A 27,084-nucleotide genomic window follows, 5' to 3' on the forward strand; every position below is an offset into this window, starting at 1 on the left:
GTCGTAGTGTATCTCAGGTTGCTCCAAGGGTCTGAAAAACGGATCTAACTGATAAGATCCTCCTTTCAATGATGGCATCTTGAAAAATACAAAAAAAAAAAAACATTCTAAAGTCACAAATATTCAAAACTGGACATGCCTATGTTAAATCACACTCCTGACAAGTGTTATCAATTGGTAATTGTTACTCACTGGAAAACCGATGGAGACGTCAACACAGCACAGGAAAACAATTGTTGCCCTCATTGCCATCCTTCTATTGAAAAAATTAACCCATATTAATATAAACACTGCCTGTACACAACTCTGATTATGTGATCATTACTGAAATGTTTGAGTCAAATCAGCAGATATTCCAATTTAGGATTTCTAACAGTTATTTTATAAAAATTCCCAGGCATATAGCAGTAGCAATATAGTATTAGTACTGCATGGTATCACTACCACACAAGTCACAAAAGTATTAATCATAACAAAAAATGGCTGCTAAGAAAACCTTATTCCATTACTTTACCCTAAGCAGATGTCCATCGCGCTTCAGTGTCGTCCAATGTAATCTACACTGCACAGGCACAATCTAACAATCTAACAACTAACAGCCCTTTTAAAACCAGAAATCTTAGGGTGTGAACAAATGAAATGTGATGGCTGTTTCTCAGCTGGAAAAAACAAGTTATTAAAAACCATGTACCTGCAGGCATGTAAAGGTGTGAGGTAAGGGGTGGAGGCAGACCAACAAAACTTTGGTTTGCCACAGGAATGCTTAATATCAGATAAACACACAATACAGACTATCCAAAGATGCCAACAATATTGGGGAAGTGGTAGTGAGATGAGTCAATTTACAAAATGCTATAAATCTATTGGAAAAATTACCTGATTTTCATGATTCACCATCTCTGTATTATAAAGGATCTATTCTACAAAAATGTGAATATTCTCAATCAGGACTCAAAAACCCACTATATTTTATTTTTATGCAAACAAACATTTTGTGAAACCAAAACAACAAAATGTTTTAGATACTCAGTTTACCTGTTTATTGCTTGTAAATAGCCTACATCAACTTGAATTGACTGTATCAGGCCTTTTATAGGCAGAACATGTTTCATGACCCTAAGGCCTAGGAAACCCATAACATGTAAAATAAAGTCAATCTGAAAGCCATTTTTCTTAATTCCTTACAAGTTAGACTTTTGAAGATAAAGTTGACAGCAATAACTACAGAAAGCCACATCATTAACCACACCCTTTAAGACACATTTGAAAAATTAAAAGATTGTTCTCCAGTAAACACCAGGGTGGCATGCAAAATGAGACCAAGTTGTTTTGCCATAGCTGTAGGCTATTTGCTGGTTAATTTGAGCTTCAAAACCCATCATGATTCATTGCAGAATAGCAACTACTCATTACAAAGTATGGCTTGTTGTTTATGTGTTATGTGTTTTGTGTGAGGCAGCAAGTTAAATTGAACAATTTTACTTAAAATTCAGTGGAATATTAAAATCAGTGGTGGAATTCAGATAAAACCTGGCCATTATACATGCTACAGTCTCCACGTTAACAAATATACCATACACCATTGGTGGTCTAACTGATGGGTGCACAATGCTGAAATAACTTCACAGAAAAGTTGAAAATGCAACATGTTTATTCAAACAGAAAAACAAGTTGCACATAAGTCAGCCTCAGTCCACAGAAGACACCACTTCCTGTAAAGAAAAGAAAAAACATGCTGTCATCCCACAAGCACAGTAAAATAAATTGGGAGCTGCTGAAGCTACAGTAGCTTCTGGGAAGTTTACCTCTGCCATGTCTGTTTCGGTTGGGGCAGGTTGTGTACTGGGGGCAGTCTCAGCTTTGTTCTCTAGGTCGGTCATACTAGTTTCCTTCACCGCTGGGCTGGCTCTCCTGGAGGAGAGAAATACAAGTATGTAGTTTCTATGCCACCCTTTCTGTACGATGAGAAATGACTTGTTGCTATATTAGTATTAAAGTAGGCTCTTGTTATAAAAATGGAGGCTTATCTTTTTTTTTGGTACTTAAGGGATAGCCCCCAGTTTCTCTCTACTTTTCCTTCCATCTCCCTAAAATGGCTTGTTAGCATTGTACATTGACACCATCTGGCACAGCCAACAACAAACTTGTGGCTACCTGTGCCCCTTGGTTTCAAGGAGGAATGCTACCAGCAAGCCATTTTTGGGAAGCTGAAGGAGAAAAAAAAAACAAACAAAAAAAACACTTCTCCCCTTTGCGTCTGGTGAAGAAAAATTTTAATTCAACATTTCAGGGCATCTCTTTAATATCAAGTTTCTTACTTGTGCAGTAACATTGTACTCTTTTTTTTAAGTGGGATAGGAGGGTTTCTCTTTAAGTGAGCATATCAGAAAAACCTTGTGTTGGCATGCTTCTTCCTCTTAACCACCACTGCCAGGATGGCAATGACCACCACTCCCGCACAAACGCCTGCTGCCCCATAGACGATGGGACCCTGCATGGTCTTCAGGAGATGGTCCTGGCAGGAGTCACCACTGTAGCCCAGGGAACACACACAGCTGGTGTCCCCGTTGCTTTCTACACAGTGTCCATTGCCACTGCAGCGACTCTGGCTGCACTGCTGGGCGTCCAGGTTCATGAGCTGGCTGCTGACGTTCAGGGTGGTGATGGTCAGGCCAGGGGCTTCAGGCGGAGGAGGAGGAGGGGAGGGAGGAGGGGGCGAGGAGCTGGGAGGCTGGGTGCTAGCAGTGGCCTTGGCTCCTGACCCCTGCTTCAGATGGACACCTGAGACAAGAGGGGAACGTTAGAAAAGTTTCCATTCAAGGACAAGTGGACTTGCTGGGAAAAAAAAGAAAAAAAAAAAGAAAGGGACCTTCCCCAAACTAAATGATGATGCAGATAATTTGCAAGGGCCATGTCAAAATTTGAGGGTTTTTTTTTTTTTTTTTAGACAATAAGCTGATTACAGTTGCTGCTGAAATATGCAACTTTTAACATGTTACAATACGAGTAAATAAATAAAATATTATACATGATCTGTCTGTCCTTGTGTGTACATGCCTAAATGTGTTGTTCAATGATGTTTGGCATGTTTTGGGGCGTAGCCTACACCATTTGCTGCGGCTGTAGCCATCAGTGAGCTAGTTGTGGCTATCAAGGTGTGTCTAGCAGCCACAGTGCAGGGACGTCAGAGTCAACAGTGAATATCAGCATTGTTTTTGTTTGTTTGTTTTTTCACAACACCTGCTGTGGCTTTACGGTGCCAGTTACCAATTACAATAAGCCTCAGGGCAGATACTTATATTTCAAGGTAAATGGCTCATCAAAATGAGATACAATTGTTGGGTGTGAACTTAACCAACTTGAGGGGAGGGGGGCAGGACTAGGATACACTTGCCTCAAGGGGAAAGTTGCATATTGTAGCTTTAAGTAGCATGACTTCTACTTAAATTATGGTCCTCTTTGCTACTGTAAGGACTATAAAGACTTACAGTTCTCATCTGAATGGTCAGGACAGTCTACATGCCCATTACAGAACTTCTCAACAGGGTGGCATGGGAGCCCACCCAGACAGGGCCTGCTGCCAGCTGGGCAGCTCTGCCCCGGGGCGCAGTGGGTGGCGTTCACCAAGATGTGGTCGTCGGTGCACCTGCATGTCCGACCTCCTGGTCTGGCGAGGCACAAGTGCTGGCAGTTTCCATTGTTTACTGTGCACTGGTTGGAACCTGCCAAGAAGAAGATGTCAGTGTTTGTCAGACGTAGGCTAATCAATTGGAATTTTTATTATGGTTTTGTTATTTTGCCTGCTTTGATGCAAGATAGGTGTTGCCCTAAGGTTTGAACAACCACAGAAAAGCATTTCAAAGTCAGTTTAGTATTCTTTTGTGCAACTGATCACCTACCTAACACCATCTGATTCGTCCTGAGGTGGTAAACTCTACCCTTTTTGTATTCCAAGCAGGCTATAATGAACTCTAAAGAATCATTTGACACTACTATGTGACCCAGGTGTTCTGGTGTGTGGTTTCCTCACGTACCAGTCTGGCTGGACTTGCTGTACGCCTTCAAGCTGACCACTTCTGTGCTGACCTCGAACCACAGTTTGTTCTGCTGCTGCTCATCTCTGTACCAGAGCTTGGCCTTGTCTGAAGGAGAATGTAACATAAAACAAGGTACCAGAAAAGTTACCACCAGTGGGTTAAATACATGCCAAAGTATTTTATGCCAATGAAATAGGCATAATGAGTATTTTATGCCAATGAAATTCATAAGATGTTCACAACATCATATTTAAATAATATTTTTAATTGACCCTCTGGATGGCTGCATTCCAGGCTCAGAGACTAGGCTTAATGTATGCATAGGGAAACCTTTTATAAAAAACTATATTTAAGTATAGTGAATTAAACATGATTGATTCCATTCCGTACAAAACATTTTGCCTTTGATTGGCATTAATTTAGTTATAGCAGCCTAGAGGTGAATGCCATGTTTTAATACACTGAAGTTTTCTGTAGTTTTCTGATCTTGGGCATTCAAAAACAGCTATAATGTACCTATACAGCTGTAAAGGTAATGCAGGTATCTGTTGAAATTTTGCATTTGTCAATAAGAAAATGAATGCTGAATTTCTCATAAATGTATGCAACAAACATGGACCCTAGTTGTCACTTTACCCAGAAGCTGTTCCCCTGCAATCCACTATAGTTCCTGACCAAACAGTGCCACTTGCTGGCATTGGGAACACATGACATGGCATGAAGTGTTGAACCTGTTATATATATAAAGACTGTTACCACTGACTGTCACCCAGAGCAGCATGTCATCACTCAGAGCCAGAGCAGCCAGGCCATCGCCAGCCTTGAACTCTTTGTACCTAGAACCATCAAGCTGGACAGAGCTGATGACCCCTGAACCTGGGAAACAATTGGTTTGTTTTAGTGTTTAGGACAACCAATTTGTTAATATGAAGAGTTTCATTCCACAATGAGACCCACCATTGAAAAATGTGATGCCTACACGCACAAAATGATTCATAGCTCAAACTTAAAATGGGACTGACTAAATGGTTCCATGTGATTTTTACAGACCAAATCCTCTTTGAAAAAGATTGAGGACATTGAGTGTTTTTTGCAAAATGGACAATTAGCATTTCAGAATTGAACTCATATGATGCATGGAAATTAGTTAAATTAGAATTTTCTACAACCATAAAGAGAAAACTCCTTACTGGTATCAGCCCAGTAGACTTGATCCCCATTATTGGAGAAGACCAGAGATGTGGGCTGGACACCGTCCTTCCACACTACGCCTCGCTCAGCACCATCCATGTGGGCACACTCTACGGTGGCCAAGGTACCTGCATCCTGCTGACCCAAGTTAATGAAACATACTCTCCCACTGGGAGGGTGGAGGGCGATGGACTCTAGACCGCCGATATCATCTTTGATCAGCACAGCAGTGTGTGCTCCAGTGGCGGAGGTGACCTGCAGCCGTGGCTGTTTGCTGCTGCTCCAGTAGACATTGAGTGTTACCCAGTCCAGGGCCATGGCGATGATTGAGTCTCCCAGGAGTTTGAGGAGCTGGCCGCGAGAGGCCAGGTCCGTGTCCCTCAGCTTGAAGAGGCCCAGTGAAGTGGTGCCACCATCCGTCAGGAACAGGGTGTGGTCCCGCAGGCTGTAGTCCAACATGGACGCCTCATTGACGTTGGGCAGCTGCAGGGCCAGGTGTTCAGGCCAGCCCTTCAGCTCTACTGCCGTGTGTCGGGCCTGCAGGTAGATCTACAGAGAACATCAGCGGTTAAAATATCAATTAGTAAAATAGAGGGGTATATTCATACACTGATGTGATAAAATCAAAGTTATGATTTCCATATCCACCACACATGCACAACAGATGTCCTGGTTTCATGACCATAGTAGGTCACTGATGGTGGGTGATGACCAGATATTAAGAGTTGGCTTTTTATTTATTTTTTTTATTGTAGGCATTAAGTACCTTTTAGGGCTTGAACTTCTGTCTCATAATGTAGAGACTGCATCTTAGCTACTGTGTGATAGCAACCAAATATCCCCTTGGGGATTAACAATGTATATATTGTGCAAATTAGACTGAAACTATGCATTATAGCAAGACCTGGGTGACAGTGGAGGGAGACAGCATCAGCAGGAATGCAGAGTTGACCAGGTTGGAGCAGGTCAGGCCATCTTCAGCCAGTAGAAGACCAGAGGGACACTTGCATACAGCCTTGGGTCCCGGAGCCAACACACACAAGTGGGAGCAGTACATCATCTCGCAGGGGCTCTCAGTGGCCATCTGTAGCAACGGGTGGATGATCTGCAACCCGGGCATGGTAGGGGAAAAGGGAATGCTGTCAAGATCCATCAGCAATCAAGCTACCGTAACTAGGCTCCCAGGAAGAGAGTCATAACAAAAGCAAAGCCAATGATGCATGCAAGGAGATTAATACCAACTATAGCAGTAGAAAGTAATTTGTTTCAAGGCTTAAACATGACCCATTACATTATTTCCAAAGGACCATGCTAAAAATTAGAAATCATTGTTATTTGGAGAGAAAGTTTTTAAACATACAAAGTAATGACTGTAAGTAATTTTTAGCAAGCTACTCTAAATAGGTTCCACAAGTACTCTCCACTTTAATACAATTTATTTCAAGTAAAAGCTTTTCATCTGAGTATTATATCTCTATTATTTCCACCCCTGCCCAACTATCCTTAATGAGGAATATTTTGCTTGCCTTCACACCAAAAGGTTGTCTTGGCCTTTTGAGGAGAACCTGGCGGTTTTTGCCAGTGATCTTATGGGCGGCCTGAACAGTCCGCTTCTTGGCATCAGACCAGTAGAGCATGTCATTGAACACAGCCAGGGAGAATGGGTTGGTGGTCTCCTTCATCTGTAGGATCTGAATACGGCAGAAAAGAAAAGTCAAATACACACACATTTTATCTACACACGATATATACATTGTCTGTTTAGGAATGTCTTGTGACATTGGTATAGGGACACATCAGCAACTTCCAGGGTTTCATAGTACATTCTGACACACGATACGAGGACAGCAGGACCACACACAGTATAAAACGGGCAGATGATGGACAGTAGACTACAATTGGCAAACTACATAAATGAATTCAATCTGCTATAGCTTTGTGCTTTCAATCAGTTTGGTAGTCAGTATGAATGCAGCTATAGATGAAGTGTAGTGAACTAGAAGAGCATCCAGTGTACTGTGGTGGTGCATTCCATTTCAGTCTGAACTACAAGTGCCACTTGTGTTGTCACCATACTAGTGGAGCCATTTATAGTTTTGGGGAAGGAATGAGGACATTTTTCACTTTGACATTGACTGTAGTGTTGATTTTTAAATGAATCAATCATTTTTAAGTATATACAGACACACACACACACACACTAATGTTGTCTATATAAATATAATATCTTAAACTATACATACTAATGTGGTCTGTACAAACCGATTAACATGCAAGTCTGACCACTGTCTGATTAATGTACAGTACATAATCTCCTACTGGACAGTTTGTGATTTGGGAGGTAATGTGCCCACCAGCACTCCTGCTGATTGCATTCATGCTGAAAATAATTTCTTATGAACTATTAACTAAATGAACTTAACCAGAATAGTAATTTTTGAACTTAACTTGCAATGAATTTCATTGCTCTAAAATGCTGCTCAAGATTAATTTGTTTGCAATCAAAGGAAACTGTTTTCATATAGACATGGAATCACTCTGGTCTAACTCCATGTACTAAATTCCCTATGGAGAGGTCAAGCCTTCTCTCACAGACGCTGAAAACAACCAGAGGACGACATGACGACTCTCCCCTCCCCATTTGGTCTACCTGGATGTCATCTCCATCCAGCGTGGCGGATCCTATAGCCTTCAGCCTCTCATCTGTCCAGTAGACTCTGTCTGAGATGGTGTCCACAGCCACGCCGCCTGGCCAGCCCAGACTGGACTTGACCACCGCCCTCCTCTGCGACCCGTCCATCCCAGCCCGCTCAATCTTCACTACATTACCAACCTCTGACCAGAACATCAGCCTGAGACAAAAAAAAGAAAACTAACAAAAAAATATACTAAAAGGCCAACTAAAGACAAGTTTGCTTTAAAGTGTTGTTCCTCTCATCAAAATAAATAGATCCTAGAACATTCATGGGTCTGTCAAGGTGTTTACGTGGAAATCAAGCATGTTGATTGTGAAATAAACTAGACCAAGCAGGGCTGCACTGACCCCTTTTGTGGCAGCAGTGCCAGAGAGCGGGGCTGGTCCAAGTCTTCATCCAGGATGATGCTGCGGTCCAGTGTTTTGGCAGTGGCTGTGGTCAGTCTGACAGCAACAATCTGACTATTGACCCCATCGATCCAGTACATATTCCTGCCAAGCCAGTCCACCGCTACAGAATCAGACCTGACACCTGTGGAGAGAAAAGTGATGACAGGGTCGGCTTGTGGTTACAGACTGTCCCGTAAGTCACAGGTTTGATTCCTGCGACAGCCAATGGGTGTCTATTAATAGCCTAAGTAAATAACATTTACCAGGATCACCACTCCAATGGATTTTCAAAAGGCGAATGCATGTTCTTCAACTGGTTCGTGTTGCACCAACCTTTGATTAGAATTCCCTTGGTCTTCTGGTCCAGCGAAGACCACCTGATGCTCTGAGAGTCCAGACTGCCCCAGAAGACTTTCTTCTCCCTCCAGTCGTAGTCCAGAGACAGGATGGCCTTCTCGGCTGAGGAAGACAACACGTCCAGGCTGCCGCTGCGCAGGCCGAACAGGAAGAGATCTGTCTGGACCGATGACAGCAGGAAGGGCTCAACTGAGGAGACGATGACAGAAAGAGAATGTTATTACGGCTCTGGTTTCTCTTGGTCCCATTCAATGTGCCCTTTGACCCCGTATTTCACTTTGTTGCTGGGAATGCTTCCCCCCCAAAAAAATTGCCTAGTGCCTACTAAAGAACCCCTCACAATTATCACTTTACCAGTGATCTTGCAGTGGTGTCCATCCGCCTCCATAATATATCCTGGGTGGCACTGACACTGGTAGGAGCCTTGAGTGTTGACGCACAACTGACTGCACACACTTGGGCCCCGGCCTTCACACTCATCAACATCAACACAACTCACCCCGTCCTCCACGAGCCTGAAGCCTGCTGCACAGCCACATCTCTGCATAGCAAACGCCAAACACAGGTCAATCAGAGGAGCAACATCTTCATTACACACTGATCAGTGGACAAGTTACTATACTGACCACATACACCAAATCAGTTTTTATTTGATCCAAGGAAAGCTTGCCATGTTCATACTTGGAGCTGATCAGCACAACCTGTTTTTTATTTAGTTTAAAAATCACTAGATTGTTTATTTGTTTATTTCTAATCATGGTGCAGCTCCCCTGGAACAGTTGGGCGTTAAGTGCATTATCATGGGGACATTGACAATAGTTGAGGATGGGCAGTGCTTTACTCGTTCACTTTCACCGTCCAGGTTTTCCCAGTTCATCCGGTAACCTTTCATCACAAGCCTGCTTCTCTAACTCTAGGTTACCACCACCCTCAAGTCAACATCAAGGTAAGCAAGACTAGTGTGGAGCTGCAGGATCCTCACTGTTCCCTGTGGCGTGCTGTAGCAGCTCTGGGAGCAGCGGCTGCTCTCTGGACACTCGGTCTGGCAGCTCCCTCCCTCGTCGGAGCCGTCCGCACAGTTGGTGATCCCGTTACACACCAGGGCCGGATCCAGGCACTCCTGACTGCCGCACTGGAACTGGTGAGGGAGGCAAGTCGACCCTCCACCTGGGTGCACACACACACACACACTTTAACTCACCATTTTCATGTCAAATTCAGAAATTTATCCCCATCAACTAAAAACATGTAGTGAATGTAAATTTCATTTGTAGCTACTGTGACCACATCAATTATCCAGAGTTTGTTTCATTGTGGACTGTGAAATAAGTTTTGTTTATGTAAATTGTGTTTGCCGTCAATTTATTTTCTTGAACTTTTACGATGTACACCAGTAACCAAGGTCAATTTTCAGTACATGCAAATGCAGCAGGCATTCCAGCAATTCCATTTGTATGACAATACAGTACATCATCTGAATTTGGTTGCAAAAGGATAAAAAAGATGAGATGATTTATTTTAGTTCTCTTGCCATCTATGCATTGTCATTTTCCCCACTGTTGAGTTTTGTTTAGTTCATTTTTTGTCATTGTGAATGTCCAAATATGTTACTCACACTCATTCTCGTCACTGCCGTCGTCACAGTCCTTCATACCATCACACTTCCAGGCTGTGGGGATGCACTTGGTCTTGGAGGTACAGGACCACTGGAACGTCCCACAGCTCAGTGGAGTCACAGGACAGTCCTGGAAGAGTAATCAACGGGTCATCTTCAGTAATTAAGTTAAGATTATATGGAAGTACACATTATCTAAGTTACAGTTTGACCACCTATGCACAAACATGTTCTGGTAAAGTTTATGCAGGCAATTAAAATTATTTTGCATTTCCTACTAAGAAACTGAATGGATGCCAACACCTTTCCCCCCCCTCACTGTACCGAAAAAAATGTACCTCAGTAAATTAAAAACTGACAAATACATATGTACTGAATTGTGAGTTGCTCCACACCTGATTTGAATATCAGGGAATATGGCATGAATACGGTACTTCAACCATCTCAGGGATTTCAATTTGATGAGCTTATAGGATTGCAATTTCTGATCCTAACTCAAAACTTTTAAAACATTGAACTGGTGGGGACATGTTTATACTTTTTCCCAACCAAACCTTTGTTATTTTTGATGCAAATGCATCTCAACCCCCACCTTCTCATCAGAGCCATCTTTGCAGTCCTGGTCTCCATCGCAGATCCACTCCTGCACCAGACACTCCTTGCTCTGAGGGCAGAGAGGCTTGGTAGTGCAGACCGGCGGTTTGGTGCAGCGCTCCTCATCCGAGCGGTCCCAGCAGTCTGGGTGGCCGTCACAGCGCATAGTGGCCGACACACACTGGCCACTGGTACACTTAAACTCACTGTCACTGCAGTCCACATCAGCTACAGAGAGGGGGGGCAAGGGCAGCATTACACAGGGTTCCTATATAAGTAGGTCTGGAAAGCATGGACAGTGATTCCTGTGTAGTAACCCTGATGATATGTTCAATTTTGTCACTCACTGATCTTTGCCACATTGCCAAATAAATCTCTCAGTGAGTCTTAATCCAGTTAGTACATGTCTTTTTCCTAGTTCAACATATGACAACGTACCGCAGTTTGCCTCGTCACTGCCGTCCAAACAGTCCTTCTCCCCGTCACAGAGGAAGCTGTTCGGAAGGCAGCGGCTCTTGTTGTCACACTGGTGGGCACAGCCTTCCACGCGCTCGGCACACCCCACTTCATCAGAGAGGTCCTGACACTGGGGCACACCGTCACACACCTGGCCCAGGTCGATGCACTTCTTCCCGTGAGCACACTGGAACTGGCCTAAGGCACACATGGACTAGTTAGGACAGTGGCAGGGCTTTGCACATAGAAAACATTGATGACTGTGGAGGCCATTTGTTGAGTCTACATGCTGTATGTCCTGCATTTGAGTCTGATGGACTATAATTGAAATGGCAGTAAACAATAAAGCTCACCAGAGGGCAGTAAAGTCATGTTGACAACCCCTGCTAAATGTTCATGCGGTAAAAGATGAACCCGCTCATTCACCCGTTTGACATTCTGATGAGCATTCCCCCTCATCTGAGCCATCTCTGCAGTCTGCCTCTCCGTCACAGATGTGGTTGTAGAGGACGCACTCGGTGTTGTCTTTGCACAGCATGGAGCCCAGGGGACACTTGACGGGGCCGGCGGGCACAGAGGTTGTGCCGGTCCCTTCACCCCTCTCATCTTTGCTTGCTTCTGTGTCCTCTGATTCAGGAGCCATATGAGAAGGAGGATGGACATTAGGATTCAAAGCTTCATAATCAAAGAAGCATAAATGGTTGTAGCAGGGGGTTGATGGATAATCAAACTAAATACGATAATGATGATTTTTACAAGATGTGTAATGTTTTCCCCCTCCGTAACACACAATCTCTCTTCTCTTCCTCTCCTTCAAGAGACACCTCATTATCATTTCCCTTACATGTCAGTTATGTATTTTTTTTTATACTCTTTTCGGCCTTGCTGGTATTTGTTGCCATTTGATTTGTTATCAGGGATTTAGTGGAGGGTAAACCCACCTAAACTCTACCTAGCTTTTTAGCCTGATAAATCTTTATGGTATAAATTCATAGCATACATCATCTAAGTAGTGTCAAAGTGATTTAAATTGCATGATGGGGTATTTTAAGGGGTAAAACCATTAATTAATGCTTTTGAAAATAATGGATTTTTGTTTGTATTGGTGCTTGTGTCAGCTTATGATGATCACTTACTAAAGGCCATAGTTAGCCAGCCTTTTTATTTACTAGTACATCACTTTTTGTTATCCAGTTGAGATGTCTGTCATCTTGAGTTTTTTTCCTTTTGAGGCAATTTTACAAGCCTTTATGGTTCATCTTATCTGCACAGTATATTTTTTCCTGTGTTTTACCATTAGTATGTGCAAATGAGTTAAACAAAACTAAGGCTTTATCCTCAGATCGTTACAACCTACCACAGTTGGCCTCATCCGAGCCATCCAAACAGTCCTTCTCCCCGTCACAGAGGAAGTTGGCAGGTAGGCAGCGGCTCTTGTCATCACACTGGTGAACACAGTCCTCTGTTTTCTTCATACACTCCAGTTCATCAGAGCGGTCCTGACACTGGGGCACACCGTCACACACCTGGCTAAGGTCTATGCACTTCTTCCCGTGAGCACACTGGAACTGGCCTGTTGGGTTGGAGGGAACATTTAACATAAACAGACACGCAGTGGTTTCCACCTAGACAAAGGTTAATAGAGGTCAACTATGCTTGCATTCAAATCGTTATGTCATAGAAGTTACACAGAGCATTGAAACATAACATGAGGTAGGGATGGGCCAGAATAGTCGACTAGTCAGTCAGATTATCCGACTAGGCTTATTGAATGTTTCTTGTTTTGTTTAATTCTTGACATGGACCTAAGGTTTATTTTGACTAACAAAGTATATTGCACACTATGTTACTAGTGTTTTCATGTCTACTAATTTGATATAAATCAATATGGCCTAAATCTTAAAATTTTGAACCTGCGCATGGCGGCACTGCATGCTATACCCTATTCATCTTTTTTGTGACAATGCCAAAGTTGCCTAATCCCACCAGTTTTATAAAGGTTGTGGAAAGCCGTCTTAAATATGCCCTGTTAAAGTCTCATCATTCATCTAAAATATGTCATCACAGAGAAACTCTAAACTAGACCAAGGCTGCAGGTTTATGTTCAACAGGAGCACAAAGGAAGGAATAGACCAGGAATATCTTACTGCCTCTCCACAGTACAGCCCATTTTAAATATAAGCCTTTCTTGAGACTGACTAGTCGAGTAATTGTTCTGACAACCAACCGACTAGTTGACCTTGAAAAAAATGTTTTTACTTCTGCACATCCCTAATATGAGGACGTATTTTGCACAGTTACATCTGCCAGAAACCCACTTGTTTATTGATTACAGCCCTTAGTATTTTTCTTATTTTAGAGAGTAGGAAGGCTGAGCGAGATCTATTGGGGAGATGCAGAAGAAAGGTTTCTAGCAGAATTTGTTAGGCTAGTGGGGGTACATGTGGTTCAAGAGTCAGGAGTGTGAACCAGACCTGGGTCAAATCATGTTTTGTTGCTGCCAGGAGAAAACCTTGTGTCACCCATCTGGCTGAGCAGGCTAAAACAAACCACAAGACGTATTTACAGATATTATTTGACCCAGCTCAGGTCACAACCATGCACCATCTGTGGACACCATCTAGTAGCCTACCTTGTTCGCATCCTAATGCACAGTCCTCTTCATCTGAACCGTCACTGCAGTCGGGCTCTCCATCACACACATGGCTGTAGAGTACACACTCTGAGCCATCCTTGCACAGCTTGGAGCCCAGGCCACACTTCAAGGGAGTGCTTCCAGCTGACACAACTGTTAGGATCAAGTGAGCAGAAAAATGACAAAATTTATTCAGTGTAATAGTGAAGATTTCAACTGCTGATATGCCCCTCATTTTATGTCTGAACTTGTAGAAATACTACTAATAGAATTACAGTCTAATCAGGTTATTTGTGTAGAAAGTAACCGTTTTTTTCTACACCTGGCTCACCTTGCAAGGACCCTGATAACTGCAATATCACTGCACAAAGAAGCAAACATACAGTCATGGCTACAGATAAAATAAAATTGACCAAATGTTACAAAGTGCTTACTGATGCATTTTATAATGCTGCCAGGTGAGGTCAATACAATCTAATTGAACGCCTGAATGGGGGGAGGAGCTATTGGTGCTTGCCGAATATTCAAGAGACCATCATGAACAACCAGTTTTTATGGGCAATACATTAATGTAAACTCGTGTTGGAGAACATAATCTTCAAACAATAAACATATTCGAGTGTAACAACCACAGTTCGTTTGTGTACTTGTAATCTAGGCTATAGTTCTGTTTTGCAGAATGCTGCAAGTATTGATTTATTGGCCTGTCAAAATGCTTTCTTTAGTAACAGAGAAAAAAATCCTACAGCAAATTGCTGTAGCTTCAAACCCTCTCCAATGACAGATAACAAACCATGCTGTCAAATAAACAATAAGGATTGTCACTGACACGAGCCAGTCTTGTGCATTATTGAGCCTATCTCTGCTTAAAATCCTCCAATCATTTTTAGGAGGCGGGATTAAGACTTCCGACGTAGCTAGCATGTATGTCTGAGCGTTTTGTTCCGGTCTACCTAACCGGGCTAACTAGCTTCAGTAGCACTAGTAGCAACTTGAGAAGAGCCAACAAGCCCCTTGTCAAAAAAATTAGCTGCAATAGAAAACAATTCAGGCACTTTCATGCCAGCAAGGTGTTTATTGAGCTGTGCACATCTTTTTCTACAAAAAGTGGAGGTTTGGAGTCTAATAACTGGGGTAACTACCAAAATACTTTTTGTTGTTTTGTCGACTTTGAAGCGTGTTGTGTTTTGTGTGAGCGACCTAGCTCCGTTAGCTAGCGGGAGCCAGGGTTCAGTTTGGAAGAGTTCCGTTCAAGATGCTAACTCGTTTTCTCTCCGGTTCGGTGCCGTGTCTCTATTTTAGTACAAGTTCCAAACATTCAATAGCTGCATTGAAATACAATGTTTAAATTGACAATAAGCTATTTTAACTTTCTATGATTAGTTAGACCTTTAATTTCTTTGACGAGCTAACGTTAGTGAGCAAAGTAGCGCGACTTGACTGTTGCGCACAGGAGGCTTTTTCGTGGATCACAACAAAAGGATTTTTGATAACAAGCTGGCAGCTAGCTTAGTTGAGCTAATGTTAGCTGGCCTAGCTAGATAAGGAAGCCTCCACAAATAGTGGAGGTATCTGTTTATGGCTTTTTCAACAGATTGTAAATTTAATTTTAATACAGAATTAAACTGTAAAACGCAATTTCAATGATATTCGTTCGCTAACTTTAAGTGCAACAGAAAGCTAACGCTAGTGAACTTATTGTTGTGATTTGACTCAAAGCTAGGCCCCCCCCCACCAGGTAGCTAGCAGCCGGCCTTGCAGCTAACTTGCCAAGCCAGTTGGTGCTAGCAATGGGGGGCCTGTCACAAATACTCTCCTTGTTTAAATTCATTTGATTGCGCATACTAGCCAGCGTTATTCATTATGTTAATAGCTGGTGGTGAATGCTTGCATCCACGGAATGCGACACATTCAGGCACACCCTGTTTGTTAACTTTGTAAGTTTGCAAGCTAGCTACATGTCCAGCCGTATTTGTGACAAGCTAACGTCAAGTGGACGGTCTGCTTGTCCAACTCGCTGAATGCTCCACTTTCCATAAGAGGCAAGAGGCTCTGTTATGTAACGTTACCAATGTTGCTGCCAAAACAATCTTATCTTATTTCTCTATTACAATTTCCATTCATTTAAAACATACCTCGTTCATGGCGTGCGCTTTTATTATTTGGATGTTAGCATGATCCTAGATATGGTTACTCTTAACTGTATTTTGGTTATAATGATATACTTTATGTTTGACTTTCTCCCAAGGTGTCCATCTTTTTTGAATATATCCAGCTAGCACTGGCTTCCGCCCTGTGACTCCTTGGTCAGTAGAGGGGCCACACCAGAGCAAGGGCCCAAACTGTGCCTCCAGGTCCCCTCTGCCTCTGTGTGTGACCGTGTGTTGAGTTCACTGGAGACTCTCGGGTAGCCCCACCAAGATGTCCTCCATCTTGCCGTTCACTCCTCCTGTGGTGAAGAGGCTGTTGGGCTGGAAGAAGTCAGCCAGTGGCCCTGGTGGAGCGGGCGGCGGAGAGCAGAACGGGCAAGAAGAGAAATGGTGCGAGAAGGCAGTGAAGAGCCTGGTGAAGAAGCTGAAGAAAACAGGCCAGCTGGACGAGCTGGAGAAAGCCATCACCACACAGAACTGCAACACCAAGTGTGTCACCATCCCCAGGTATACCGACTGACACCGACTACCGTCCAAGTTAGTGTCAGAGGAAAGGCTGCTATTGTGCTAGTTAGACACTTGTGTCCCATGTGTCTGCAAGCCTACCTGCTTAAGACCTCTGTCTAATGCAAAACATGGAACGTCATGTGAATAGATAGGGATCTTGCACTTAGATTTTTAAACTTTTATTTCCTTCTACGACTGTCGAGATTGTTAAACTCCCAAACATGTGAAAAGGTTTGTTCAGGGATGTGATTTGGGATACAAAAAAGTAAAACAAAATCCATTTCCCATTAGAAAGGAATGGGAGTTGGAATTCCAAAACATGAAGTCCTGGTACAGCCGGGAAAATCACATCCCTGTTTGTTTTTAACAGCGCTGACAGTGAGGCTGATGTGTATTGCTCTCATAGGGGGAGATGTTAAAAGGGGTGAGAGAGGATGTTCTCTTTATCAACCAGCCAGCCAGCCTTGATGGCCTCCCTAGACTCATGTTCACTGGGAACGCTGTGTTAACAGACTCATTCCTCACTGATGTGCCGCCAAGTACCACGTCAGATGTTTGTATGTCTATAGATAGCTGGACGGTCGTTATCGCCTGAGAATTGTTCTAGGCTGCACTGTTGTATTTTTGTAGAGATATAATGGCTGGTTTGATGTGAATGAAATTTATTGTAGATGTCTCTGGAGTAGTACAGGATTTCTGCATGACAGAGGGTGGGTTATGAACCCCAAATAATGCCAGGGTGGGAAATTTCCACCAGCCATATGTTTGTGAATTTTGGTTATCGCTGATGAGTTTGTCTACCCTGCCAGCCACTTTGGCAGGTAACCATTCATCATTTGGTCTTATTCTATTATAAACACCTTGTTTGCTGGTAACACAGTGAAAGTAGTTGTTTTTTTTTTTTTAGGATTTTAAGATGTACAAGTCACTATGGCTGGTGGACAAAAGTTGGTTTCCCGCCCTGTTATGAACCAGAATATTGTGGTTTTGAATGGTAGATGAGATCCCACTTGAATTAATTAGTACATGGTGTTGTGTTTTTAGCATTACACAGAGTCTGTTCTTGTCCTGTTATTCAGAAGCAACTACTCTGTCATTCTTCCTCATTCCATGTTTTTGATTTCTTACCATTTTCTTGTGAATGTTTTGAGAATGTCTGAAAATGGAAATGTACTCCTTTCCAAGGTTGCCTCCTCCGTTTTTTCCCCCTTTTGTCCCATTGTGTGTCTTCAGTGTTTGTTTGAATGTCTCCAGATAAGTTCACTGCCTCTGACATAAACGGCTGTAGTGAAAAAGTTTGAGTTATTTTCAGTGTTTGATACAATGCCACAATTGTTTAAGAATGCTCTTTGTCTCACCAACAGTCTCATTGTGTGTTAGTGAATTCCATGTTATATTTTTTTTCCTTGATTCTGTCAAAAAGGCTTCTCTTATTTGAAGTTCCCATCTTTCATTTCCCCAGCTGAAAATGAATTTGATGTCTTTTTTTTCCCCATAAGACTCCAATAAAAGAGGCCTTTTAATGTTTACATTACCCATACTGATATTTCTGAATGATCCATGTCCCATGTTTATCATTTGTTTTTTGTTTTTGTTTTGTTGTTTTCTCTGTGCACAGCAATTGCTCTGAAATATGGGGACTGAGTACACCAAATACGATAGAACAGTGGGATACATCAGGCCTATACAGCTACCCTGACCAAACCAGGTGACTATCCTCAACTATTGTATGGTGTTGCATACAACTTTGATGTGGGAAAGTTGTCATTACAGTATTGGGGGGGGTGACGGACATTGAGAACATCTTTGCCTCTCGTTCTCGTGACTACCCCATTCGATCCATCTCCATTTCCCTCCCCTACCTGGCCATATTATGCATCATCCTCCCCTTTTCCCATCTCCCCTCCCCTGTGTACTTCCCACCTGTCTCACCATCATGTCCTGGTTGCTGTCCAATCAGATCCCTGGATGGACGCCTGCAGGTCTCCCACAGGAAGGGGCTTCCCCATGTTATCTACTGCCGCTTGTGGCGATGGCCGGACCTGCACAGCCACCACGAGCTGCGCGCCATCGAGGCCTGTGAGTATGCCTTCCACCTCAAGAAGGACGAGGTCTGCATCAACCCCTACCACTACCAGAGGGTGGAGACTCCAGGTGAGCTGGCACTGTCCGGGGGACATTTGTCTCCCAAGCATGAACCCTACCATAATTTTGTAGAGATGTTTTATGGAACCAGAGAAACATATTTCAATGCAGGGAAACAACGTTTCTGGCTTTTTCAATTTCTTTTGCCTGATTGTTGCCTGAAGTACCCTAAAAATCCATTGGCCCCCATCGGGATTAGTAAAATTTAACTGAATGTTAGGTGTTAACATTCTAGATTCTTGTTCACTTCAGTGCCACTTTATTCAACAGCTTCAGGAATGGCAATCTGTAAAACCTTAAGTGAAACCTTAAGTAGATGTAAACCTAAGAAATTAATTAATATAGGTTTCAATAGAGTTTCAGTGTCCCGTGATAATCTTAATGCTGTTTCAGAGGCTTTTTCACTCGGGCAAGAATAAAATTCCATTCAAAACACAGAATCTTTTTAAAATTTTGCACAAAAATGGTCAAATTTAACAAGATTGATATTGACACAACATATTGGCTATTTGCAGCTTCAATCCAAAAGTATTAGTATCAGCCTTCAAAAGCCTACATTGCTGTAACTGTAATCTCTACTGATACTTTTCTAGTGCTGCCTCCTGTTCTCGTGCCAAGACACTCGGAAATCCTGACAGAGCTGCCACCTCTGGATGACTATACTCATTCCATACCTGAGAACACAAACTTTCCTGCAGGAATCGAACCCCCAAACAACTATATACCAGGTTAGTCCATCTCAGGTTTGCATGGGAACAACTGTATGACTGATCCGTTATGTGATATTATTTGAGAGCTGAAACAGAAACAACTGCTTTTCCAGGGCTCATCTACTGTATGTTCTGTATCTGTATAGGTGAAATTATGATTTGCCTTTTTGACATTTTATCATTTTACAGTTTTTCTGAATCACTTAAAAGCAATCCTAAAATGACTAACTCCACAGCCCACAACACTATATAATTTCTCATTGCTTTCACACAAAATGCAAAACACACTGTAAACACATGTACAATTGACACAACATCAATAAAGTAAGTTTTACTAATCAAAATAGATTATATTGATTTCAGTCAAATTCTATCACCCTCACATGGATTCAGACGTGTTCATTATGTAAATCCGTACATACAAAATACTATGTACAGCATGCATTGTGTTTGTACAAAAGAAAAGGCCAGTGTGACGTGTGATTCCAGTGAGTCACTTCCCCACTGAGTTTCTGACAGTTAAGCAAAACCTGCCCTTTGAATGCTTCTTACAGTACTTGACTGTAATTATGGCAACATTGCATAGAAATGTGTTTTGTTTTCAGGACTGTAACAAGGCTTGCCTTTGTTTCATTTTGTCATTATCTGGAATTTTGGGATATATGAATACTGTATAAACATGTTCTTTTCATATTTGTGTGTGGGACAATCTTTTGAATTGTCAACACTTTACACAATCTGTCCAGTTTTGATGCGAATACTTTGCATTTTTGTGGCAGTTTTTACACAGTGATCAAAGGCTATCCATTAGTGTTGTAGTGATTGACCGACTTTATGTGTTTTGACATATGTGGTTACTGTTTTGAGTGTTTTAGGTTCTTTTGCACGAGTGGTATAGTGCTGTGAGAAACATTTTTACTGTTTTGGGAATTGCACTTAGAGTTTTGAGAATGAGGTTAGCGTTGGGGAAAATGCATCTAAGCGATTGAGGAAAACTGTAAACAAACCAGGGGAAAATTGTCATCCTCTATATCCTGGGTTACACATGCGGTTGTATCTTTCTGGCACATGCAGCAAAAGAGATGAGACTTACCTCTGCATTTGTTATTATATTTAAGATTAGTAAGTCACTTCAGACCAATAGTTGATGATAAACCACAGCCAACAACTCATGTCCTTCTCCCCAACATCATTGCCATAGAAACTCCACCACCAGGCTACATCAGTGAAGATGGGGAGGCCAGCGATCAACAGATGAATCAAAGTATGGACACAGGTACCCTAGACTAGTGCCTCCCTCTGTGTTTCTCTTGTCTGTCTGCCTCACCACCCCAGCTGAGTCAAAGTCAAGTCTTTATTGTCCTTCAAGGAATAAATCTGTTTTCAGAAAATACAAAAAACGCATACATGATATATAAACATATTACAGTCAACAACACAGCAGTTGCTCGTTAAGAAACAAACCCTGTACAGGACTAATATATAACAAATAATAAAGCTACTATTCCTCCTGACTAGTAAAGCTATTCTAGTAAAGGAATGTACATAATTTTGTCCCAAAATCAGGAATCCATTTGGAAAAATTGCATCACATTATACAGTCCTGATTTTCCATCTGTTAACAAATCTAACTATATGACCTCCTGTTTTCTGTCCATGTCAGGTTCTCCTGCAGAGCTGTCCCCCAGCACTCTGTCCCCTGTCAATCACAGCATGGGTAAGGAGAAAAAAAACATTAAACCCCACCCATCTGGTACTCTAGCCAGGTGAAATCAAGCAGAATTGTTTTTTGCAGATACTACATCACTCAGGTCTGATCAACACTGTCAAATGCAAATATACCAAAGACTGAAACAAAACAAACAGCAACCACACACATTACGAGTTCCTACTCATGTCATCATTTTCTCAAGAGCATGAAGAATGTTGCTCCAAAATGAGATGGTTGTGATAACATTTACTGACCTGATCTTCTACCCTAGACCTGCAGCCGGTGACCTACTCTGAGCCAGCCTTCTGGTGCTCGATAGCCTACTATGAGCTGAACCAGCGTGTGGGCGAGACGTTCCACGCCTCTCAGCCCTCGCTGACAGTGGACGGCTTCACAGACCCATCCAACTCAGAGCGTTTCTGCCTGGGCCTGCTGTCTAATGTCAACAGGAATGCCACTGTGGAGATGACCCGGAGGCACATAGGTAGGCACAGTCTTCCCCAAGAGCATTAGATGTCTCTGGTACTCTATTGGTCAGATGGGTAAACCGTTGGTCTATTTCCATGTTGGGCTTTTAACTGAGGTTCTTTTCAACTTGACATCACTGCAAACAGAGCAGGGAACTTTAATCCACAGGCCACAATGACTGTTAAACTTTACCAGCCACTTTCACTATTTCATTAGCCAAATGATTTTTAGAAAATAACCTTACAGAGGGGTGCCCCGGTGGCTCACCGAGTAGAGCGCGTACCTTAAGGCTCAGTCCTTCCCGCAGCGACCCGGGTTGAAATCCTGCATGTCCTCCCCCTCTCTCTCCCATACCTTCCTGTCTCTCTCTAACTATCTCCCTATCAAATAAAGCATGAAAATGCCAAAAATAAATCTTTAAAATAAAAAAAATAACCTTACTGAAAACCCTTACGAGCTGCAGCCAAAAATCACCAGCATTTGGCCAATGGCCTGTGTTAATTTCCCACCTAGCACAACAGAGATCCTAGATCACCTGCATTTCTAGCAAGTAGGGATGTAACAATATTGCATAATTTTTTCACCTCCACGATGCATATTGTCAAACTTTTGTATCACAAAATTTCCCTTCACAAACTTTTGTTTCATCCCTACAAGCACATAAGGAGCGCAAAAGTCAAGGCCACAAGGCCTTCCCATGACCCAGAAATGCAGTAGGCACATAACACTGCTCTTTCCAATGGCCTAAGAATAAAAAAAGAGCAAAACTAATTTGCTTCACATCTTTAGCCATCCATTTACACTCTTAATCTTTCTATATTTTATAATAAATGTAAAGCTTGTATGTCGTGTTGGTTATCAAATCACAATGGTGTCATCAGTGTAGCTAAGATGTGAAAGCTCACACATCCTATTACTTCTTGTATGTTTATTGTACTTGGAAACTAAATGGAATGATTCTGATGTGTGTGTTGGTCTGTTTACAGGAAGAGGAGTTAGATTGTACTACATTGGAGGAGAGGTATTCGCTGAGTGTCTGAGTGATAGCGCCATCTTTGTCCAGAGTCCAAACTGCAACCAGCGGTATGGCTGGCACCCAGCAACGGTGTGCAAAATCCCTCCAGGTAAGGTGTTGAAAATGTTACTCGTATAGCAATCAGTCCGGACGATTAATTTAACGTCTAGCCAACTAGTGTAAAATTGTCTCAGTTCTTTCTGTGCCATTTTGGAAAGCCAACTGGTGAGTGGGCATGGCCAAACAATGCTCTGCAATGCAATACTTCCATGGTTTCAATCCCCTGACCAGCTGGGAAAGTCAGTGATGAACATTCTCCCCCTCAACCCTCAACTCCATCAACTGTTGGGAGTGATGTACCCTTGAGCAAGGCACCGAATACCCAACTGAGTGAAGTTGAACATTGACTGAAAAGACTGTGATTGTACTAAGCAGCTCCTGGGTGTGAATATTTGATTGCTTCCATGTAAAGCAGAGCAGTGCTGAGCATGCTCAGCAGATCTACCCTAGATAAATAAAAGGTTTTTAAAAAGCCACTGGGACAACTGACACAAACTGCCCTTCTTTGTCTCTCCAGGTTGTAACCTGAAAATCTTCAACAACCAGGAATTTGCAGCCCTGCTGGCCCAGTCAGTCAACCAGGGCTTCGAGGCTGTCTACCAGCTCACCAGGATGTGCACCATCCGCATGAGCTTTGTCAAAGGCTGGGGAGCCGAGTACAGGTGAGCACTGCAATGTCTTATGGAAGGAATGTGTGACACTGCCACTAAAACTATATTTGAAAATATCCCTTTATTTTTTTTACACAAGGGAAAGTTGATACTGTCTTTGCAAAATAGTTAGAACTCCTGAACATTGTTTATTATAGTTTTTATCCATTGTAGCTCAAGAGATAGAACATGCACCTGAAACTGTCAGTTAAGGGTTTGACTCCCGCTGGGGCCTCACACACTGAACATAAATGCAGTTGTGGGACAGTAAGGTGCTTTAGATAAAAGTGTCTACCAAATGGCATATTTTCTCTCTGATCTGTGAATATTTGGGATGACTGAGGAATTGCACTGGTACACAGGACTGTCCACATCAGGGCTCCTTGCTACCGCCGAAGACATGGTCAAAATTAAGTCACGCTTTGCTTCCTTTACTTGAATTGTAATGTCAATCTTACATTTACATTTAAGGAGTTTAGCTGATGCTCTTATCCAGGGCAACTTACAATGAGTGTTTACAGTAGAACCTGCAGTAGAATAGGGTTAATTTCCTTCCAATGTTCCAAAGTAAATCAACAGAGCCCAGACATTAGATGTTTGTTTTTGTCTCCCAGGCGGCAGACTGTCACAAGCACTCCTTGCTGGATCGAGCTGCATTTGAACGGACCCCTGCAGTGGCTGGACAAGGTTCTGACCCAGATGGGTTCCCCGTCTGTGCGCTGCTCCAGTATGTCCTAAACAGCTAAGGAAACACCCAAAAAACGTCAGCCCATTACAAAGATCATGAAATTCTAAACTTGTGAGTCCTATCATGAAAAAATAGAAACCCCACAGAATGAATTTCTGTAACATACTTCATAGTATTTGTGGCCCAGTTCCACGTCCCTCTTTTAACTTTACACACACACACACACACACACACACACACACAAACAAACGCACCTACACTCGCACTCACACACATACAGACTTTTCAGTATAGAATTTGGCACTTTGTTACCCATCTATGTCATGCACCTTGTTAAATTGCTTTTCCCCAAATCCTTAATATTAGATCTATTTGTGGTACAAATAAAATGTATATTGGTTTTTAGTCCAGGAAGCAGGGGGAAATACCAAAAATATCTGTGAATAGTTTCTCAGTATTGAAGATTGCTTGTATGAGTAACACAAGCTTGAATGCTAAAATGATTTTTGGTCCAACCCACCCCAACCATTGTTCTGAACCTAAGTTTACTTTTCTCCGGGAAACTAGGACCCATCTTTTGTCAGGGGGAGTTGGCTTGGTTAAGAAACGATGGCCTTGGTGGCCGTTCTCCTGTGAGGGAAACGCCACATTGTGTTTATGAAATTTGATTGCTGAATTGACTTCACTCTTTGCCAGAATGGCCCTTTTTTAACTCTTGATGTGTGTCGTTATAAGACATACCTCTTAATGGACAAATAGGAATGTTAGTAAAAACTAAATCAAAAACCCAAAACAAACTGCAAACTCGGTCTGGCTGTAGTTTACTTCTTTGTCATTATATGGCACTCTTCCGTGTCCTTGGTTTAGTTGATTTGCACCCCCACTGAACAGCCTGGTATGGAAGCTAATGAGATCGTGGCCAGGGTTTGCCAGGTGCACTGGGCAGGGACCAGAGAATATCAGCTGTTAGCGAAAGCTTTTTTCTCTTCTTGACACGACACTGGGAGTCCTGGGGCTCTCCAAGGTGAAGCATTAAAAAAGTCTCTCACCAGGAGAAATTGAAGGTATCAATGAATTTCATTCTATGTTGTTTTTAGCCTATATCCCCTTTCTTTTGCTACTTTTTTTGTATTCTCATGTATTTTTATATATAAATATACTTAAAATTTTCTGTCGTTCACTTTTTATTAAAGTAATATTTTCAAGACCACAGCTGTTTTTAAAGTGACATGGAGAGCATGGATCATTCCTTCGTTTTACCCAAAAGGTTCAGCTTGAATCTATTTCCAATTGAAGCCCTTCGTCTTGGTAAGAAAATCACTGCCCCACATGATGTAGCTTGTTTTTATCTTTTGTTTTTCCAAAGAAAATCTGGTGCATTTAAAGTACACAAAACAATTGATTTGCCTGTAACCCAAATCTGCTTTCCTGTAATGGTTTTAATGATTCCAGAGGCATGTAAAACATATTAATGGACATTCATCTCTTCACCTTTTTGAAAACCTCACATTTGACCTCTTGAAGCCTTTTGGTGCTTAGTTAAGCGGGTAAAGGTCAACCAGATATAATTGGCTTTCAAAATGTTACAGAAACATGGCAGTATTCCAGTTTCTTACATCAGAAAGGAAGAGCGAATGAGCCTGCACACTGGGACATTCTGTGTTAATGTGTGTATTGTATTCGTTCCTGTCTATAAAATACAGTATGTACAACAAGACTTATTAGCTTGCACTCTGCCATTATTGTCATTATGTGGCTGTTGCGAGTTTAACATCTGTTTTTCCCCTTCCTTCTCCTTTTATTGATGTAAATGTGTTTACCTTACGGCACTAGTGATTGTACTTTAAGTGCACCTAGTGAGTTTGGATTTGGGGAACTGAACCATGTGTTAGGGTCCAGTGTTACATTGTTTTTATCTTTGGCCTACAACATATGAATGTGAAAAAATACATTACAAAACTGACGTGGACCAGACGTACATATACATAACAGTAGTACAGTATGTGTGTATTTAACAGTAATCTTTTGCAAAGCAGTCAGTACAGTAGATGTCGCAGTTGTTTTACCAGTAGAGGGCGGTATTGATAGAGCAGTTCTTTTTCTGACCATAAGCTTCTCAGGCGTGTGGCATATTATGCAGACTTCATAAAACACTAATAAAGATTTTTATTCTCATGATGATTCTGACTTTTGTGTGTGCCTTTTTTATGTAGATTCACTCACTCATCACTACGGAAGCCGAGAACGGCCGTGCTTGCAATTATTTTTTTTAATGCCGTTATGTCGAGATCACGAGTCACTTATCTCGTTATCTCGAGATAACAAAGCTCGTTTTCTCGAGATAACGAGTTAATTATCTCGTTATCTCGAGAAAACAAAAGTCGTTTTCTCGAGTTAACGAGATAATTTATCACGAGAAAACGACTTTTGTTTTCTCGAGATCACGGGATAATATGGAGACCTCGAAAGAGTGTCTGATTCATTTGATCACACCTGATTTCAGCCTTCAAGATCACTGTCATGACTGTCGGGGAGGATTCATAACTGAACAGGAAGCATAAATGTGTAGTTTTGTTTGCTGCAGTTACATTTCTAGCTTAAAAATCAGTTGCTACAGTTGTCAAAACGCCCTATGCATGCTGGCATGACACTCCTGATCTCTGATAAACATAAGTAATAGAAGGATACGACATTTTGTTTTCTCGTGATAACGGGTTGATTATCTCATTACCTCGAGATAACAAAGCTCGTTTTTCTCGAGATAACGAGATAATTAATTCGTGATCTCGAGATAACGGCATTAAAAAAATAATTGTAAGCACGGCCGTTCTCGGCTTCCGTACCCCTCATCAGTCACTTTGGCTACTGCAATTAGTGGAGGACAAGTAGTACTTGCTATTATTGAGTAGGGAAACACATGGTTAAAATCAACACTAATTGGCCAACTGCCTCTGCTGAACCACAATAATATAATTTCTTGCTTTAACCGCTCTGTCAATTTCAAATTACA

The 27,084-nt window shown here is 42.1% G+C and overlaps 2 protein-coding genes across 3 annotated transcripts; one reads left to right on the top strand and one right to left on the bottom strand.

Moving 5' to 3' along the window:
- Positions 1-1,688: 1,688 nt before the first annotated feature.
- LOC139667096 (very low-density lipoprotein receptor-like) lies at positions 1,689-14,359 on the bottom strand. Its single transcript, XM_071546500.1, has 21 exons — positions 14,293-14,359; positions 13,968-14,123; positions 12,693-12,908; positions 11,762-11,962; positions 11,318-11,533; positions 10,878-11,107; positions 10,286-10,415; positions 9,653-9,837; positions 9,020-9,211; positions 8,647-8,854; positions 8,272-8,455; positions 7,879-8,080; positions 6,755-6,919; positions 6,133-6,333; positions 5,228-5,777; positions 4,794-4,913; positions 4,035-4,142; positions 3,489-3,722; positions 2,394-2,781; positions 1,806-1,911; positions 1,689-1,712 (listed from the first exon to the last, which is right to left on the bottom strand). The coding sequence occupies exons 1-21, from the start codon at positions 14,357-14,359 to the stop codon at positions 1,689-1,691; spliced, it is 4,083 nt and encodes a 1,360-aa protein (XP_071402601.1).
- A 601-nt stretch (positions 14,360-14,960) lies between these two features.
- Positions 14,961-26,255, top strand: LOC139667092 (mothers against decapentaplegic homolog 2). Of its 2 annotated transcripts, none has more exons than XM_071546495.1 (11): positions 14,961-15,104; positions 16,219-16,627; positions 18,246-18,335; positions 18,588-18,781; positions 19,366-19,500; positions 20,684-20,758; positions 21,146-21,199; positions 21,465-21,677; positions 22,648-22,785; positions 23,254-23,398; positions 24,001-26,255. In XM_071546495.1, exons 2-11 carry the CDS (start codon positions 16,392-16,394, stop codon positions 24,122-24,124), a joined length of 1,404 nt encoding a protein of 467 aa, XP_071402596.1. In that variant the 5' UTR covers positions 14,961-15,104; positions 16,219-16,391; the 3' UTR covers positions 24,125-26,255. The 2 variants fall into 2 exon arrangements, with proteins under 2 accessions (XP_071402596.1, XP_071402597.1); XM_071546496.1 differs by having other exon boundaries at positions 20,684-20,746.
- The last annotated feature ends 829 nt before the right edge of the window (positions 26,256-27,084 follow it).

The sequence above is a fragment of the Centroberyx affinis genome, unplaced genomic scaffold, assembly GCF_046629955.1.
Source record: "Centroberyx affinis isolate AG114_WGS23_722 - 3 ecotype Tasmania unplaced genomic scaffold, CSIRO-AGI_Caff_v1 ptg005288l_1, whole genome shotgun sequence".
NCBI classification, from domain to species: Eukaryota; Metazoa; Chordata; class Actinopteri; order Beryciformes; family Berycidae; genus Centroberyx; species Centroberyx affinis.

Coding starts and splice junctions, on each gene's coding strand:
- LOC139667096 (XM_071546500.1), bottom strand. CDS start 14,359: ATGACTGTATGTTTGCTTCTTTGTGCAGTGATATTGCAGTTATCAGGG. Junction 12,909..13,967: donor TGCATTAGGATGCGAACAAG/GTAGGCTACTAG, acceptor CCAACCCAACAG/GCCAGTTCCAGTGTGCTCAC. Junction 9,838..10,285: donor CGGCAGTGACGAGAATGAGT/GTGAGTAACATA, acceptor GTGTGCACCCAG/GTGGAGGGTCGACTTGCCTC.
- LOC139667092 (XM_071546495.1), top strand. CDS start 16,392: ATGTCCTCCATCTTGCCGTTCACTCCTCCTGTGGTGAAGAGGCTGTTG. Junction 19,501..20,683: donor CCCAAACAACTATATACCAG/GTTAGTCCATCT, acceptor TCATTGCCATAG/AAACTCCACCACCAGGCTAC. Junction 21,678..22,647: donor GATGACCCGGAGGCACATAG/GTAGGCACAGTC, acceptor GTCTGTTTACAG/GAAGAGGAGTTAGATTGTAC.